The sequence below is a fragment of the Mustela lutreola genome, chromosome X, assembly GCF_030435805.1.
Source record: "Mustela lutreola isolate mMusLut2 chromosome X, mMusLut2.pri, whole genome shotgun sequence".
In the NCBI taxonomy this organism is placed as follows: domain Eukaryota; kingdom Metazoa; phylum Chordata; class Mammalia; order Carnivora; family Mustelidae; genus Mustela; species Mustela lutreola.
In genome coordinates, this window is record NC_081308.1 from 15420934 (window position 1) to 15441170 (window position 20237).

General features: G+C 44.0%; 1 protein-coding gene across 7 annotated transcripts in view; it reads right to left on the reverse strand.

Moving 5' to 3' along the window:
* The window catches only part of SH3KBP1 (SH3 domain containing kinase binding protein 1), a 339463-nt gene that overhangs the window by 88463 nt on the left and 230763 nt on the right, over window positions 1-20237 (reverse strand). For all 7 annotated transcript variants that reach the window (XM_059158548.1, XM_059158547.1, XM_059158544.1 and 4 more), the window contains one exon: window positions 10736-10811. In XM_059158548.1, coding sequence (XP_059014531.1) covers window positions 10736-10811 — 76 coding nt within the window. The remainder of the gene's footprint in view (window positions 1-10735; window positions 10812-20237) is intronic.

Sequence of the window (20237 nt, forward strand, 5' to 3'; positions counted from 1 at the left end):
GTGAAGCATTAGACAAAGAATTATCTGGAAGGCACCAATTTCAGATAAAAGGAGGAGATATGGGTATCAGTGGCTACTCTCAACTACCCTTGTCCATGAAGCAGGTTTTGACATCACGCTTGTCCCCTTTTGCATCACCATAACCTGAGGCAGCTCCCACTTAACATTTCTCGATCCCCTAGTGATACCTACAAAGTGGAGGAAAATTTGAGGGACAGCTAAATAGGAGGAGAGTGTCCTGGGCCAGGAGTCAGGACTGTCAAGACTAGGCTCAGTCCCAGCTGGGCTGTCCTGAACATAAAATCTGAGGCAGCTTTGGACTGTAGCTTTGGACTTCAGTGTCCTTAGGTGTAAAATGAGAGACTGGCCAAGGAAGGATGAGAGAAGAGTCTGGTCAACTTCCACAGAGCACTTTTTTTTTTAGCAAACTTCAACTTATTCCCAAACTCCAATATAAAACAACTAAAAACAGAGATGCTCTGGTTAAATTAGAGAGTGGGGCTGGCCCATCCCCGCCTGGGACCCTGACACAATCTCAGTGAAGCTCTGGAGGCTCCAAAAACCACACCAGACTAGGCCCGAGTTCTGGCCACCTCTGACGTTCCATGGTTCTAGTCACGGGCACTGAAACTCAGCTATCTCCAATCAAACATGGCAACCAGAGACTCCCACTTTAAGTCCTCATGATATATTTAAAGTAAGATTTTGTCTTTACCACTGAGACATTTGGGTCCTAATTCAGCACTACTGGAAAATAAAAACATGTTGTCAGTTTGGATGTACCAGTAGTTTTTTTTTTTTTTTTTAAGATTTTATTTATTTATTTATTTGACAGACAGAGATCACAAGTAGGCAGAGAAGCAGGCAGAGAGAGAGAGGAGGAAGCAGGCTCCCCGCTGAGCAGAGAGCCCGATGGGGGGCCCGATCCCAGGACCCTGGGATCACGACCCGAGCTGAAGACAGAGGCTTTAACCCACTGAGCCACCCAGGCGCCCCTGGATGTACCAGTAGTTTTAAGAGACTAAAAAGTAAGTGAAAAAATGAATTAACTCTGAGACTATCATTTAAATTTCAGAGTATATGGAACAAAGACGTTCCCTACTTTAATTCAAACATTTCTTGAAGCACCACCACGAAAAAGACATTGTCGGTTCTTGAGCCTGTGATATGCAAGTCACTACCCACTGCACCCTCATGTGGAAGTGACGAACTAATGCCTGGGGAAAGGCAAGGGTGAAGGATGACAAGAAGAAAGGACAAACACTAGAAGAAGCACAGAGTCACTCTGACGAGGTATGGCTGTGGTGTTGCAGAGGAAGGCATGATTACATTCAGGACAGAGTTCACAAAGGAGGAGGCATTTGATATGCCCTGAAAGAAGAATATAATTCCAAGTGCTTTTTGGATGGGGGAAGATCAGAAATTTTAAATGAGTAGCAGACAGAGAGGGAGAGGAAGGGAACGAAATTTTGGAGGCAGGCATTTTCCATTTATTCATCAATTAGATGGATTTAATTAGTCCAAGATCACATAGATGCCCACATGCACAGACTGAGATGAATTTGTCTCTATCTTTAAAGAAAGATTTTTTTTAAAAACCTGACGAATTAGCCTAAGACTGAAATCCTGAGTTAATTCTTGAGCTTTTTTGTCTTTTTAAAAAATATTTACGTATTTATTTTTAAGTAATATCTACACCCAGTGTGGGGCTTGAACTCAACCTTGACATCAAGAGTTGTGTACTCTACCAACTGAGGCAGCCAGGCACCTGTTGAGATTTTTTGTCTCAGAGTCCTTTAAGAACCTGATAAAAACAAAAACCAAAGAAACAAAAAATATTAATTCCTTCTTTCCAGAAAAAAGGAAAAAAAAAAAAAAAGACACATTCAAAGGTGCAGAGAAAATGCTGTGTAAGATATCAGAAGGTTCAAGGACCCTGAGACCTTTGCCTACTTCCAAATCAAGATCCCCTATTCTAAGTACTGATGGGCATTCCACTTTTAAGAAAGTTGTTCTATTGGGGCACCTGGGTGGCTCAGTGGGTTAAAGTCTCTGCCTTTGGCTCAGGTCATGATCCCAGGGTCCTGGGATCGAGTCCTGCATCAGGCTCTCTGCTCAGCGGGGAGCCTGCTTCCTCCTCTCTCTCTTTGCCTGCCTGTCTGTCTACATGTGATCTCTGTCTGTCAAATAAATAAATAAAATCTTTAAAAAAAAAAAAGAAAAGAAAGTTGTTCTATTAAAACCCCTAAGAAGTCCAGTCATGATTCACCTCACCCCCCCACAACAAAACTACATTACTTCAATCTCTAGACTTCTAAAAATTTACATGAGATTAAAAACAGACTGTTTAAGAAACTGAACTCACATGCCCACAGCCCATGACTCCCTTCAGATGGTTTTATAATCTATTCATACAAAAACAAATAAACCAAATTTTAAAAATTCCCTCAGCTTAAAAAAAATAAAAGCAGAACAAATAGAATAAATATATCAGCAAGCAGAACACACGTGCGTGCACACACACACACACACACACACACCCCCAAGGAAATAACATTAAATGCCGGACCATTCTCCAGGCTCAATTCTAGGACATGAAGATTGAAATCCCATGTGTCACAGAGGCTGGTAGGAAGCCTTCCAGAACTTCCAGCAGTGGTAAAAAGTACCAGGTCACGCTTAGAATTCTTCTCCTTTAGGATATCCGAACAAAAGTGTCAAGCTCAGTGTTTCTACTTTCACCAATATCAAAACCTAAAGTTCTTTCATTAAAGTAACAAATACTATCTGAGGCACTACTGGTTCATAATCACTTATCCAGAAGCCCTGGAGATAGAATTTTTCAGATTTTAGAAGAAATGTATTACATCCACGCAATGGATAACATCCTCACAGCTGGGGCCTGGGGCTGTACCCAACCATCAAATACATTAAAATTCTGCAACAAATGGATGATTTGTCCCCCCTAACTAGGATAAATAAAGACTATATATAAATGCATGTTAGTCCAGGACAAGTTTTATCACTCAACAAGAGATAGAACCTTTTACTTTTCCAGCTTTTTGTATTTTGGAAATGTAATAAGGGTATGGACCTGGGTCACATTCTGGAGGAAAGAGACTAAGTTAAATAAGACTGGGCACTGGTTCTCAAGGAGCTTATAACCAAGGAGAGGGAATGAGGCACAGAGCTCCTGACAAGGATAGAGTGATGTCTCCAGGTTAAAGCATCAGAGGACCATGAATGGGGAATCATTTCCCAAAGGAAAGAGTCAGGCTCCCTTCTTAGAGGAGTAAAATGGCACTGGGCTCTGTGGAACGTTCTAGGACTTTTACCAGAGGAGTAGGAGTCAAGGAGGTGTTTCTCAGGCATTCCTGATGACAAGAATGATGTAGGGCACCTGTTCCTTCTATGCCTTCCCAGATTCCCTTCTCTGGGGGCTGCCATCAATAGGTCTGAGGCAGAACCAGCAATCCACGTGCACCCTGGTGATTCTCATCAACAGTCTACATCAGAGGTTCTCACGCACAAGTGGGCATCAGCATCAGAGGAAGGATGTGTGAAAAAAGAACCCCCTAGGTTCTTGATCCTGGAGGGTTGAGCAAGGCCTGGAGGACGCTGTGAGAGCCCCCGATGCGGCCAGGGGTGTTAGCAAACACTCAATGCTAGAGAGAAGCAAAACAATGGTGGGGACCTGGAGGGTGGGCCCGTGTGGTGGGGATGCCATGGCTGGGTGTGGTGTATGATAGATGTAGACAGAAATGCCAGTCCTGGGTCAGTTTGAGGATCCAGGGCTAGCGGAGAGGGTTGGAAAGAATCTTCGCTTGTCATTTGCTCAGTAAATATTAACTAAATGTCCACTGTGCACCCAGCAGCAGAGATGCGGCAGTGCCCTTGTACAGCTTAGTGGAAGTCTGCACCAGCAGTTTGCAAATAGGGTTCATTTGCTCCCCGGGCAGGCACTGGCAAAGCCAGGAGACATCGTGTTGTCACAGTAGGACGGGTTGGTAACAGCAAACAGCATCAAGGGAACGGAGGCTGGGGAAGCTACTAAACATCCTGTAATGGGCACAAATAGTCCCCACAACAAAGAGTGATCTGGTCCAAATATTAATAGTGCCAAGGTGGAAAAACCCTGGCCTACACTCAAATCCAGAACAGGGAAACAAAAACAAGGCACACATCACTATGTTGTCAACTCGAGCCCAAGGCCTGCCTCCACGTAAAAGGTGACCGCGACCCCAGATCACAACGACCATCTCTAGTCCTAGGTCCTGCTGGGAAATTGACTTTCAAATTCTCTCATAACCATGAATTATGGCACTATTTAGTCTCTTGCTTCAAAAGAAGGAATTTAAAAAAAAAAAAAAGAAAAAGAAAAAATCTGACAAGCAAAGCCTTTCTGTCTTCTCGTCCAGGCCTCATCACTGCTACCCTCGATGGCACTTTCTCCTGCTCAGGTGAGGGGAAGCTCTGGGCCTTTGGGAGAAAGGAAATCCACAAAGATAACACAAAGGGAGTTAGCTTTTGTCCTCCAAGAGGACTGTACTTGAAAACCAAGTCTCCAGCAGCATGGGCGGCCTGGGCACCCTCCCCAGGAGACCCCCACTCGGAATCAGGACAGAAATTCTTGCTCTGGGTCCATGAAAAACACCTGTTAAGGTCTGTGTTGGAGATACTTGCTGCGACCCTGGGATACTGAGCCTGAGTGTGTTAGGACACGTCAAGTGTGGGAGGCACTACCGTGTGGAGAAGAAACTGGACATGCCTCACATGAGTTTTGGGGGAGACAAGTGAGCAAAAACCACCTCCCCGGAAAAGGTAGCATAAAAGAGCTCCCAGGTAAAGCAGGCAGAAAAAAAAACCAACATAACGAAATAGACCCCTTTTTCTGATATTTCAACATGTGGTAAGAAAGCAACACTTAGCTCAGAATGAAAAAGTGAAAATCTGCCTAGTCATTCATCAGGTGGGCATACCAAAGGCAGACACCACCAGCTGCAAAGTAAATGAGAAATAGTATTTCTCCCAAGCATGCACGGCAGCTGGAAAGGGTCCTAACTCCCCCTTCTCCGAGTACTACTGCTTTCTTACTCCCAGAGAAAGTTTGTCCTCTAACACTACGGACTATCAGAAATTTTGCTTTTGTTTATATCATATCAGTCATAAGGAAATGTTCCACTCTTTTTTTTTTTAAGATTGTATTTATTTATATATTTGAGAGAGGGAGCAAGAGCACATGAGCAGGGGCTCCTAATGGGGTGCTCAATCCCAGGACCTGAGAACATGATGCAAGCCAAAGGCAGATGCTTATCCAACTGAACCCCCCAGCGGCCCCTGAAATGTACCACCCTTGACCAAAGGAACGAAGTCAATGTGACACATGCAAGTACGGAGACTCACTTAGAGAGTTCTCAACACAGCAGGAACACTTATCCTCAACTGGTGGTTCTCAAAGAAACGACCTGGGTGCCCCTCCCGGTACAGACCTGATATTGACCCCTTTCCACACAGCCGTGTGCATCTCTTGGAGCCTAGCAAAATACTGCTTCATTTACATTTCACTGCATTCCTCCTCCTCCAAACTGATAACTACTCTTTTTTTGTTTGGTGCCACGGGGCTGTACAGGTTCTCCTATGCCGTCTCCTTAGTGCAATGAGCCAATACACCTTTGTTACACAAGGGTCTGTCTTGGTGCTCTTGGGTTGATCCGTCTAGAGCAGGGACTGCAAAGAACAAAGGGTCTGTCAAGCCCCAGGGAACTCTGGCAACCACTGCTAATCCCTCAGAAACCCAAAATAAGCTCGAGGATCCTATGTGAACAAATGTGTCTTTTTCCAACTGGTGACTGTGAACTTGAGAAGGGGGCCCATGGCTACTATGTCAGTTCTGCAAGACTCTGTCGAACATAGAGCCTGGTTAAATTGTAAGTCGTTTCTAATTCTCCACGTGCTCAACCATCACTAGTTATGAGCCCAGTGATTCCATGGCACCTTTCTGGGCCGTACAGTGGGGATATCGAGTAGAAGACCTAGCCCCCGCCTCAAGGGACCAAGGATAGCCACAAGCCACCATGTGTTACCATCACAGGGGACAACTCCTAAGAAGTGAGTCAATGAACAAAGCGACTAGAAAGGTGGTACAAAAACCAGGGATGGAGCGAGGGGAGGTCAGGCCGGGAGGGCGGGTTTAGCCTTTGCCCCACGGTCATCATTTATTCCGAAGCCTGACCTGCCTTTGTTCAAATTTTATCAAGGGTTATCTTTTCCCTAACCCTCCTGCTCAACTGGTCTGCCGAATCTCTGAGACTGAACTGTTTGTTCAGAAAGATGCTAACTAGCCATTTCTCCGGGCTATTTTTCTACCCCACAGAGGCCACAAATCTGCATCAATTGGAGTAAGAATCAGAGAAATTCCAGATGTGATGAGCTGGAGAAATCTCCCGGGTACTTCATTTATGAATATTTAGACAGTTTCCCTCTTGTTATGAAAATCATGGCAATCTGTTCCCCAGTATGCGTTTCAGATGAGTTTCCATATCATAAAGGCTTTACTGGGGGAGGGAAGATAATGTTCATTGTTTAAATAAACCCTGATCAGCTGAGTTTCACTTTCCCTCCAAAAAGACCGATCTACATGAACATTTTCTGCATCCTCATAACTTAATCCTTTAGCCAGCCGAGGAGAGAGACGTGAGGAAGGGACTTCTCTCCTCTGAACTGCCAGACAGTTGTTAGAGATGTGTCTGCTAATCAGAAGCCCTGCTCCCAAGCTCACGGTCATTTCTAATAGTCAGTGCTCTGTGTCCTTCCACCTGAACAAGGGATCTGCATCAAAATCCGAAAGCAGCAAAATGTTCCCACTGCAGGGGGCTTTTTAGTGGACTTAGGTGCTTCAGGGAAATCAAGGGAGAACAAATACCTCAAAATTTGCTCTTGACAATGAAAGCCAGAAAGAAGGTTGGGTGAGATTAACTGCAGAAATTCTTGCTCTGTCAATAAACCCCTGTCAATAAACCTCCTTCAAGCCTTCGCTGACAGTGAGAATTCTCTTTCTGACCTGCTACCCACTTACATGCATACCTACCCCCATACCCGATGAGATCTCATATTCCTACTGAATCGTTCCCCTCTTTCTTCTGCCTCTCCCATCCGGTTGCTCTGTTCTCTGAATGCAGAAACTTTTTACTCTAAACCGTAAAGCTTTGGACTTGAATCAGTGAATGAGGATGCTGGGAGCAACACTGGGGGTACTTGCTAGCACAACTCTCTGACTTCACGGGCAACACAGACAATGAAGAGCAAGGCCAGAGAAATAAAATTACTTGCTCAAGGTCACACAGCTAGAGAATAACACAGATGGCCCTAGAATCCTCATTGCCAACTCTGAGCCAGAACATACCACCCAGCCTCTGTAAAAACACTTGTCATTAACAACCTGTCCCCTCACCATGATGCTTCCAGAGCGGAGCTGGGGGATGGACATAATTAATAGATACTTGTAGGACTGGACAGACTTGGGCTAGAGCCAGGATCCTCCCACATGCTTAAAGGACCTGGATATTTGGATCTCTGTTAATACCTATGCCTAGGAAGCCCATCTTAGGTCCCAGAATTACTCTCAAACTACACTGTTCAATATGGTCGCCACTAGGCACATGTGGCTACAGAGCATTTGAAATGTGGCTGCTCTGGGTTAGATGAGCCATGTAAAATACATGCTGGCTAAAGAAGATGTGGTATATATATACAATGGAATACTATGCAGCCATCAAAAGAAATGAATTCTTGCCATTTGCAATGACGCGGATGGAACTAGAGGGTATCATGCTAAGCAAAATAAGTCAATCAGAGAAAGACAATTATCATATGATCTCCCTGATAGGAGGAATTTGAGAGGCAGGGTGGGGGTTTGTGGGGCATAGGGAGGGAAAAAATGAAACAAGATGGGATCAGGAGGGAGACAAACCATAAGAGATTCTTAATCTCAGGAAACAAACTGAGGGTTGTTTGAGGGATGGGGGGGTAGGGATAGGGTGGCTGGGTTATGGACACTGGGGAGGGTATGTGTTATGTGTTATGGTGAGTGCTGTGAAATGTGTTAAGACTGATGATTCACAGACCTGTAACCCTGAAGCAAATAATACATTATTATTTGTTAATAAAAACATACAGGCTAGCTTGTGAAGACTCATATAAATAAAGAATAAAAATATCTCACTTAATAATTTTATAGGGGTTTCATGTGAAAAATAACACTGAGGATATATTGAGTTAAATGAAATATATTGAAATTAACAAGTTCACCTGTTTCTTTTTCAAAAACATGACTAATAGATAATGTAAAATTATGTATGTGGCTCACGTGGTATTTCTATCAGCTAGCACTGCTCTAACACACAGCTATCTACCTCCCCCAGCCACCTAATGTTTCCCAAAAGACTCAAATATCCTGTCTACAGACATTACAGAGGGTGAAAAGCAAGCATCAAGGACATGATCTTATCCTAGGGCTAGTTCCTGAGACCTGAGGATTAGCCACTTAAGCAGGCCCCGCAGACTGTCCCGCTTTGTGCCACATCCCAACAAGTGACCCCTCGAGTCCCTACTGCTCAGCCTCCCCCAAAAGCAACCCATAAGTCACCCAATCTACAGGGAATTTCAACTTTGTTTCTATGGAAACTCTTAGTTTCACTTTACTTCTGTGGAAACTTCTATGGAAACTCCCATGAAGAAAAATTCTCTGTTTCTCAGATTACTATTTCTGCAAACAAGTCAGGTTGGTAAAGACCACTAGTTGTCGCAGGTCACGAGGACAGCCTGTCCTAGAGACCACATTCCAATCACCTTTGAAGCTCGATGGGTCTTCTCCTTTTCCTGCCTATTCCCCATTCCAGCCGTCTAAGCAACTTTGCTAATAACAGTGATCATTTATAAATTTGTTAATAGCCATAACTACAGAATAAGCAGTTGACTGAAGGGCAGGCCACTGATCAACAAAACAAATGTTTGCATACATGATTTAATGTTTAATTCTTCAAAATTCTTCAGTGCCTAAAGGCAGGTTTAGCATGATAAGCCTGTAACCTGCTTGATAAAATATGGGGCCAATGTCTCCTTAGGAACATGTAGGAGCTCCAAATAGTGGTTCTGAAAGTGTGGGCCCTAAACCAGGAGGCAGCAGCAGCACTTGGAAATTCCTTAGAAAAGTACATTGTATCAGGCCTCCCCCAGACCCAGTGATTCAGAAATTCTGGAGGTGGGACCCAGCAATGCGGGGGTCTCCAGGTGATGCTGGAGCATGCTCAAGTGTGAGAACCGCAGGGTTAGAGCCTCAGACGGGCTTTCTGCTAGTATGAGGAGTCTGACTGTAGCACTGCCAGACAGAAGGCATGTGGAACTCATCCGAACCCTAAGCAGTACTAGCATTTGCATCTGTATCATCCACGAACTTATTTATCAAAGCCACCATTTTGGGCTTGGCAAGTCCAACAAATTCATATTCTTAAGTCTAAGGCACTAGCACTCATTTGTTCTAGAAACTACCTGTTTTGCCCTGCAAAACGAGTTTCTGGTATATTATTTTGCAATTAGAAGAATAGAGCTGTGCTTTGCTCTTATATTAATCATAATTATGTATGTGTGATTTATGTTCTCTCAATTTTGGGCTTTCCAAACTAGATTAGTAGTCTGTCCACATTATCCTTGTAAGAAAATCTGAGGCTGAAAAGAAAAAAAAAAACCATAAAATCTGTAAAAGGAATTGAAGTAATTGTTTCTGATCAGAGCCTGCCCAGAATGCCCTAGTTATTGGAAGGATAACAAAAGGAGTTGGAGACTTGCCAGGCTAAGAACTACAAATTCAGGATGCCCAGGTACATTTGCATTTCAGATAAACAACAAATAGCACATGAGACTTACTCATAACCAAAAAATCATTCACTGTTATCTGAAATGTAAATGTACCTAGACATCGTATATTTTAACTGGCAATGATCTAGAGTAGGGAATACTGTTCTTTGGGAAGGTTGTGTGGCAATAGCTTGCCTCAAAATACTTAAAGAGCTGTTAGGAGAAAAATGGGCTAGTATCAATATAGACTCAGAAACTAAAATTCATGGGTAAAAATCACTGGACGAGCATATCTGACTCAATGAAAGAAAGACATCTGCACGTAGACAGATTGCAGCCAAGAGGCATGGAGGATGCTGGCAGGAAGGAGGCTTTGGGAGTGCTGGCTGCGGGTGGAGGCTAGAAGGTTGGGCCTCCCAGACCCGAAGGCCCGTGAATCCCCAAACTGCTTGAGTTGTCATTCTCTAGAATCTTCCTGCTTCTGAACTATGCAAAGTGCTTGAGTATATATAGGAAAGAACCACATTCCAGAAAGGAGAAAACCCCCAGGAGTTCTTTAACCTACCCTGTGCCCACCCACTAGCAGGACCTTGTGAAATACATCTGGGGTATTTTTTCTGATGCTTTTAAGAAAGCCATTAAGGTGAAGGGGATTAAAGAGTACACTAATTATGATGAGCCCCGAGTAAGGTATAGAACTGCGGAATCATTATATTGTTCACCTGAAACTAATACAACACTGCATGTTAACTACCCTGAAATTTAAAATTAAAAAAAAGTGAAATAGCTATTCAGATTATGTGAGGATTTTTCAAAGGCATTTCAATGACAAGAAAACACTTAACTGCTCCCAAGCGTAAAAGGGAGAAACTAGGAAACTCACTCTTTGTCCTGCTGTCCATTTCTGGTTTTGTCGGGTCCGGAGTTGCAGCAGCTGGAGGTAACTTCTTTCCAATAGTCTGAGGAGGAAAGAGAGCAGTTTACTTAACGAGATGATTCTCTCCATTAAGCAAAGAAATAAAATCAAGTTCATGATGAAGAAATGCTTCGAAAAACCACACACTTAAGTTTTCACTGCTCTGTCTAGTGGCTGCGGTTCTCCGCCAGGCCGGACCCTCGTTGACAAACAAGTGGGCAAACCAGGGAGCAAAGGCTTTATCCTTGGAGGAGCTCCGTACCTTTTATTCCCATTCTTCCTTGATGTCCTTATTAAAAGGTTGATTATTTTCAGCAGACTAGACAGGCACATTTCCCCTCAGGCTACGAGAGGCTGTGGAGGCACAGCCCCTGGCCCAGAGGAGGCACCACAAGGGTCTGTAGAGTAGAAGAATGGGAGGAAGAGGGCAAGAATAAGAAGGCCAAAGAAGGAAAGGATAAAGGGAGGGAGAGCCGGAAGGTCAGGTGGACGGGCAAGTGGAAGGCTGGGCAGAGGCCAGAGGGTCCAGAGAAGCCGGGTCTTACCGCATCTCCCAGCCACCGAAAAGCTAGCCTGCCTTGCAGGGTAGGAGTAAATACCCCCACGTCCCCGATGACAGCTCTGTCTGCCCTGAAGACAGAACACAGAGGCCCGGAGGCCTTCTTCCCACTAGCCTTTTAACCCTCCAGGGCTTTGAGAGCAACCAGTGTCACAGACCTTAGGTGTTTATTTACTAGTCCAAAAAAAAAAAAAAAAAAAAAGGATAAATTTGTTTGGAGTTTATTTTCTTTCCTTCATTCAAAGCTAACTCTATTACCACTGATTATTTATAAACCATCCAGGTAAAAGACTAATACTGTCTCTGACTAAAGATGTTCCTGAAAACACAGGCGACTCAGAGACTCAAAATATCAAAACCAAAAAACCAGACAGCCAATAAAATGATGGGTCCAAAGGTGAGGTCTCTGCCCGCTCTTTTCTTTTGCCACCACGTTTGCGTGCTGGTGCGTGATGCCCGAGGAGACTGTCTATGGATACCAGGAAAACAGCTGTCAAAACGAAGGAGCTGGGGGAATCAACCCCCCCAGCAATGAACGGTTTCCCTAGTGAGAATTCCAGCCACTGGGAAAACCAAACATATCCTCCCCTGGAACACACGAAGAGGAAAGAACTACAGAATTCAAAAACCAGCCTGGTGGAATGTGGCTTCAAATAAAACTAACTCACCACTGTTTTTAATTTGAAAAAGTTCTTCATGCCTCAAATGTTGAAACCGACATTAAATATGAATAAATCACAGAAAGAGGATAAGATAAATCAAATCCTCAGCCCTTCATGAATTTTTAAAAACATTTGTGACAGAAAGCTTTTACATTTTACACAGTGACATTTTTATTTAGTGCCACAGGGCCTTCTAAATGGGATAAAAAATGAAATCCAAAATACCATGCCACCCTCAACTGCTGCGAAGTACTCAGATTAATAATATGTTGTGATTCCAAGGAAGCATCAAGGAGGAAAAAAGTGTGTTGTTATTTGGCCGTAAGGTCAAACTTGATGAAAAACCATCCTAAGAAATTATCTTGAAAAATCAGGGAGTGAAGGTAAAAGGAGACATTGTCAAAAGTGTCATTCACATTCCTGTCCACATTTCCAACAGTGCGCCCCCATCTCCCGTTCCTCCCCTACGGCCCCACCAGAACAAAGCATCACTGTCATTAACTCATTAGGAAGAAGAAAAGCAAAACTGTTAATCCTTGAGTGATTACTGACAGTGGGGAGAGGAAGTCAGGAAAATACTGCTCAATCCTGACTCGGGGTTCCTTTCTGGGTAAAAAGGAGGCTTCTAATGGTTTGGGCTTTAAACCAGATGCTTTCCTTTAGGGAAACCTTCACAGGTTGTGTGTTCTTATAACTTCCCCTTATTTAGTAACAAAGGGAAGCACTGCCTATGGTCTCTGATGCCCTGCTTTCCAGGACAGTGCAAGCTAAGAGACATCAAGAAAAAGCCACCAGTTAAGTGCACTTACTTCTATACTTCTGTCACGGAAAGACACGTGAATGCAGAGCTTACTCTGTTCTTTTTCTCACTATTTCAGAAAATACAGCACACTGGCTTCCATGTGGCTCACAGCATCAGCTGACAGTGAGGCTGGTAATGGGCGTGTCTGCCAGGGGTGCTAGACTTAAATTAACTCTTCCTTCTTCTTCTTGGGCCATGATTGAAGGTCAAGAGTAAGGCAAGTTCCTCCCCACTCAGCCTGGTCCCCGAGGTGTCCCAGAGACGGGAATCGTTCAGCTGTTTCTCTCTTCTCCAGGCCTACCGAAGGATGGCTCCCAGGCAGGCGGCACTGGTATCACTGGGAACTTGCTAGTAAAGCAAATTCCCGGGCCCCACCCTAGACTTTCTCAATCAGAAACTCTGGGGATGGTGCCTGGCAGTCTGTCTGAACACACCCTCCAGGGGATGCTCAAGACTGAGAAGCACTGACCTAGATGTGCGTGGGATTCCATCAGCACTGACCAAATACCTTTCTTGGGTGAACAATGCAGTGCCTATTCTCATGATCAGATAAGTCATAAACCATCTTTTTCACTCTTCTTCCTCTTCTCGCTCTCCTTACAGTAGGCTTTGATGCCTTCTACCTTCTCTGCTCTCAGTTGGCATAACAATACTAAATCAGTCAGCTCAGAAAGGAACGAGAGTTTAGTGCAGCTGACAGTGGGACTATATCACTGAGGGGAAAGAATGGGGAGCCCATGTGGCTATGGGGTCCTTCACCAAAGAAGCCCTGAGAGGATGGATGGGTGAAGGGACAGATGGATCAAGGGATGGAAAGATGGTTTTGTATCAACAATGGAAGACGGTTCCTAGCCTCAGACTACCCTGAAGGCCAAGTGGGCAGATCTGCATGACCGTACTAACCTTCAGGGACAGCCAAATCCTGCGGCTCCCTCAGAGTGTGTCTCTCTACGGGCATGCTAGGTGTGACATCTCTTCATTGTAGGAGACTGTCTCACACACTAAAGGACACTTGGCCACCTGCGTGCTGCCCACTGATCGCCTGCAGTGGTCCTGATCAATCCATCCGCACCAAACGTCCCACACCTTTCTAAACACCCCATTTGAGAACCCCTGTCTCCTGCCCTTCCTCTAAATACAAGAACAAAGACAAGGGGCAATGAAACACTGCTTTTCCACTAGGCTTTCAGCTTCCCCCACACCTCTGAAAACATTTTGGGTCCACTGAGCTAAAAGTGAACCGAACCCCAACTTGCAAAGGGCAATGCCTAGCTCCAGCACACACAGAGGTCATATACAATTGAAAGCCGAACCCAAGCGGACAGAAAAATGAGGGAATCCCATCCAAACATCTTGCATCCACCCTGTAGGCAGTGAAGAAGAATGTTAGGCTTCCGGCAGCTCTGGAAGATACGGGATCTCTACTCCTTGCTTCCTCAGCAGAGTTCCCAGTTCTTGCCCTCCTGAGAAGATGGCTTATCCAGGACATGGACTGGCCAAGCACTTGGGAGCTGTGCTGACTCTGCTCAGGACACAGCTCTTTCACTCCTAAGAGTTGGGCAACAGGCCCATTTTACCATCTGCCTTGTGAAGGAACCCTCGGCAGCTCCACTCCACAGCTCAGCCCAGCATTTTTTCTTCCCTGTGCTGTGTCCTAAAGACTTCTTAGTACCCACATCTACGCTCTTGTGCTCTGCTTGTCCCCCAACTCTGAAGCTGCTGCTGGGACTGGGAGTAGACATATATATGGATGGCTGCAGAGAGGTGAAAGCTCTACAAACAGACAATGACTGATTGCCACTGCTAGTGACCTATAATTGCTAATCATCTACTGCAACATACAGTCATCACCAGGCTGCCCTCAAGTTCTGTCTCTCCTACCACACCCTAATCTCCATTTAAAAATGACTTTTAAAAACAAATACTTCCAAAAACTCATTCCTTTAAAGATTTAAGACCAGAAGTCTCTCTCCTATTGGATTTCTTGACAAAAGTACTAAATAAAGTTTCTGGGGGTTTTGGGTCCCGTAGGAGCATCATACCTACTCCCAGCTTGACAAGATCTGGTTATGCAGCATCAGGAAGGATAACCCCCATATGATTTCAGTTACTGGAGCAAGTAATTTTTTTTTTTGCCTTTTCTGTGCCAAAATGAAGAAACTAGTGCTTGTAGGAAAGACAATCCCTGGATTTGAGCCCAGTGGAATCCAGTTCCCTAATGACTAATTTATCTGTTTCTCTTTGTGACTGCTGGAGCGTGAGACCGGGGTCCTGCTCAGATCAAGTCACTCCTGTGACTTCATTCTAATTCAGATGCAAACTCCTTGAGTATATAACATTTTCTAATTAGAGGACAATGTTAAAGAGAGTTTAAGTCCCATCTCTGAAAGTCTCCTCTCCAAGAATACCACACATAACTCTTAATCACAAAGGCAACCAGCTTCAGTGGATGGGGGAAGAGAGAAAGAGTGCTCCCTACGTTCTAGCAGTCAGGGAAGCCTCTCTGTTGGCAGACCAGGCTTTTGGATACCCATTCTAGAAGAGGGTGATCTTCTGAGAAGCTATACGTAGACATACTCAAGTCCTCACAGAAAGCCAAACACAAGAGACGACTTTTCAAACAGCTGGTAAAATATAAGCTAAAGGATGGCTCTTTCTAGGCATTCCTGTCGCTGTACTCATGTCTAACAGCATTCCTTCCCTTTCTGTTCAGTGCAGATTCATTAAGTGCCTGTTCAGTGCAAGGCAGGGAGGCAGACAAAAAGGCAGGACGATGCCGCATATCACTGCAAACACTGAAACAGCAATTCATTGGGTTTTCCGGACTGCTGTGCTGAAGAGCGTCCAGCCACTGGGCGTGGTTAACCCAAACGTTCGTCATGCATAGGATACAAAGAGATACAGGCTACAGGACATAGTAACGGGAGAAGTAACGGGAGAAAAGACGAAACAGTATGTATATATAACCATATCCACACCCTTTTAGCTTTCATTTACCATCGTAACTCAGAAATAAACACGAACTATTAAAACGCACTGTAAAATTTTAATATTTCTTTTTACACACTCCTTTCATGAGCACCTATAACTGACGGTATTATGAAAAGTCTTCTTGGTGCTCAGCCGGGAGCGGTAGGAGCAGAGCCGAAGCCCAGGGGGCCAGCTCGTGTCAGAGCCAGAAGAGAAAAGCACAAAGGAGCATCCTTACAATGGGCGCCTGTGAGTTTCTAATGGAAGCTTTTTCTACTCACTGGGAAATTTACATTAGCAACTGTCAATTTGCCCGCCTTTGGTTGGCTCGGCTTCAACTATTTGATATCAACAGGACATACAGCAGAGTAAAATGCGACTCAAAATTCTAAAGATAAAATGCATGGTCCAGTCAAAGAAAAAATATATCTGTAGCTCCATTCAAGGGACAGAGGTCACCTTTAAAACAACTCATATACCACTATGTCAATTCTGACACCTCCAAAGGGGCAAGCTTCAGTCCATTTTTAAACCTTGCTATAAGAAAAACAATTTTTAAAGCAATCTTCTGATTATAAAATTGGGCTTACGACTTACAGTTTGTTCATATAGTGTTTATTTCCCCGGTTGTCTTGAAAAGTTAGCAACAATTCGAGTTATGTTAAACCTCTGCCCAATCATGGTTGAAGACCTTGTCAGAATCACAGATGCTCTAGAAGCATTTAACTGTATTACACTTAGAAGTTTAACTGCTTTTCTCCCTCCTTCTATTCAGAAATAGTGGTCTCCTTGAGAGCAGGACCTGGATATTATTTATTCTCTTATCTCCACAAAGGATATGAAGGGTAAATGCTGAATGGAACAAGGAGCTTGGGGACACCATGGTCTCACCCTCTGCCCTAGCAATAGCAACCCCCCCACAACACAACTGATGGAATAGGGGAGACATCCTTCTTGACAAAACAGGAGGCCCTCTTGGAGCCCCCCGGTTTGTCACTGCCACATACCAGATCTTTCCAGCACAGTTTCAAGTGACAGCATATTTTCCAGGTTATCTTCCTAGACCTCTATTGCCCCTGCCTTTCTCCTTTGTACCCATGCACACGCCCCTGAGCTCCTATTAATTATTGGTCACTACCATAAAGAAGAATCCAATCTCAGCCATGTTTCTGGTAGACGGCTCTCTGCCTATGATTTCCAAATATTCATCCTAGCCTGTTCCCTCACATTCCCTCAAGACCATCATGTGCAGGGTTTATTATCATTCGGGTATTAGAAGACACACACCGTCCTCTCATTCTGAAATAATTTTCCAAAGTATGTTCCCAAAATGTTCTACCAACGAACCGACTTCCGATTCACCTAATCCCACACTCTGGTAAATATGGAAAACATAGAACACTTGGTCTAATCCTTGCATAACAGCATATTAAAGTCTCTGAGAAGTCCTGTAGTTACTGCTAACTCTATCGTTAACATTACTTAAGTGTTTTCCAAACTTAACAGATACTCCTTGTGCTACCCAAACACACATCACAAGAATGAAGAGTGTATGGAAAAGCTGGATAAACATCACTACCTCTACTTCCTAAACCCTCGGGGCTCATCCTCTTTGTTTCCTAGACTCACAACTTGGAACCCATCCTTGATGACCCTCTTACAGTATCTTCTCACATCAAATGCAGCCCCAAGGCCCTGTTTTCAGATTTACCCCTTCCCCTTTGACCCCTGTCTAGAGCCTTGTTACTAGCACAGGGACTGTTTCACTAATTTTCCAGACAAGGATCCTTTTCCCCAATTCAGGCGACTTCCTCTGACCTCACATGAGACTCAACTTTTAGTCTACCTCCACCACCACCCCTTACTATATCTACTTCAAAGAACTCAGATTAATAAACCCACTCAGGATATATACTGCTACTTAATGGCTGCTTATAAAAAATTTCCAAAGCCCTGAAGAAATTTACTTCCAGTTGCTGCGACTTGCCATATCTCTCAAGGGCTGGTGTCTTTCCCTTGTGCTCTTAAGACTAATAGCAAACTGGAGCGCCTGGGCGGCTCAGTGGGTTAAAGCCTCTGCCTTTGGCTCAGGTCATGATCCCAGAGTCCTGGGATCGAGCCCCACATTGGGCTCTCTGCTCAGTGGGGAGCCTGCTTCCCCCTCTCTCTCTGCCTGCTTCTCTGCCTACTTGTGATCTCCGTCTGTCAAATAAATAAAAAATCTTAAAAAAAAGACTAATAGCAAACTTTCTCTGGATATAAAACAGCAAAGCCTGACTTAAATGCTTCCTTTAGGCCTCCTGGGGCTTACTCTTTCAATCCATCCAATAAAAACTTCAGTATCTGTCATTCTACTGAACGTGTACATAAGAAGTCTGTTTTTATATTAGTATATCTCTCTCTCCCTGAGACATACATGTGCATTTGTGTGTATCAGTAGAAAGATATGGCTGTGAATTTCAGCCAATTCTATCATTTATCATGAACTTTATCTTCTGCCAGGATTTGATCTTTTGGGTCATTTGTTTGCATTCTGAAGAGCTCTAGAGACCATGCCCTAAAAAAACTGGAAAGGGCCCTAGAAAACATTCAAAGGTAGGGTAGGATTTTCTCTTTGTCAAAACACAGTAAGGTTTAGCAGGGGCTTCTCCTCATGCTGGGGAAACACAATGTTGAAGAACGAATCAAAGCCGACTTAAGGGCTCAATGAGGTAGAGAATGTACATTCAAGACAACATTAAAATCATAGAAGGCAGCTCTCCAAACATCTGACAGTATATGAAGATACTATTTATATTTTACCCCCACTGTTCCCAAGAGAGAAGCCTGCATGCTATTTTGCTGTAGGATCATCTTATTCACAGAGGATGAATAAGCCAAAGTAAATTTCCATTTCATGTACCACTTAGACAAAATACAATTCGCCATTATACTCTAAAAGACTATTTTCTTCTGTTATGACAAATAAAAGGAAAATGTAAACCTTCCTTCTCCTAGAGGATTAGTTTTATCTTTTGATTAACAAAGCTCTCTTTTTAGATGCATCTGGAGAATTTAAAAAGAGTATGGGTAAGGGAGAGAGAAGTATGGTAAGGCAGGAGTGAATGCCATGGGCTGGTTTGAGTTTTGTTCATCCAGAGCTTTAACAGGAAACTTGCTGTACTTTTCCAAGTCCGAATTTCCCTAAAAAGGAGCTCTATGAATCCAATTAACATAGAAAGATGCTATCCGGATTTGAAATATTTTTATTTATTCAATCACAACCTAGTCTAGGTCATTTCCCTGACCTGGGATGGCACCTCCTTTCCCAGTGTCTTTGAATTCCATCTCACTTTTAAGGTTCAAGTGAAGTCCAGATTGCTAAACAAATGAGGTTTCAGTAATGTTTCTACTGACATGCAGCCCACAATGGATCATGACATTTTTATGACATACTTGAGAGCAAAACCACACTTGTTAACTTTCCTTTATATCTCAAAAGTGAAGGTTGGCCTGCCCCTCTCTCTCCCTCCCTTGACCCTGCTCCTGCTCTCCACTCGCTCCTTCCTTCCATTTAATCATTCATTCAGCATTCTTTTCTGGAACTGCCATCAGCCATGATTGCTGGAGGCTGAGTTAACAAAGATGAGAGGGACAGAGTCCTGGATCTTTACTAAGTTCAAAATTGAGCAGCAGAGATGGACTCTAACAGAGCATCATAATACAAAGGGATAAACACTACAATAAAAGTGTCTAGAAGAGAAAACAGGAGCCATTAATAGTTCCACAACTGGAAATCAGTCTCACTGGATTGACGAAGCTTGAGACAAATTCTGAAAAGTGAGCAGAAGCTTGCCAGGCAGAGAATGATGGAAGGGGTATTCGAGCTGAAGAGAAGCAGGAGCGAAGGTAAGAATGTGTGTGGGGAAGGGGGAGCGGTCATGGGTGAAGGAAGGGAGAGCTACTTGGGTAGGAGGCCAGAAAGGTAAGTTGGGGCCAATGTTAAATTCATGCATTATCTTCAAGGCAACTGTTAGTAAGCAGAGGTGTGGCATGATCAAATATGCAACTTTAAGACCGGTGGTCCGGCGGCATCAGGGGAACGCAGAAGAAAGTAAAGACATGCCAAAGTCAAAGAGCTAATAAATAGGAGGTTGACATCATGATCCAGCCGAGACAGTGAAACTAAGAATGCAAAAGAGAGGTTCGAGAAATATTTAGACCACTCCATACTTCACAGGCTCCACGGGGAAAAATCAGTGATCATGAACTGGTTTGAATATACAGGGACAAAACCCAAACTCTGTTACATTCTTGAGTCTACATATACGCATTCTACAGAGGTCCTGGGTGCCAGTGATGTGCTGAGAGCAACATGAAGTTCAGATCCTCATTAGAAGAGGCTAAACAGCCTGACGCAGGGGTTCAGGGAAGCATTTTCAAGAATCTATCCTAGTGAGGGGCGCCTGGGTGGCTCAGTGGGTTAAAGACTCTGCC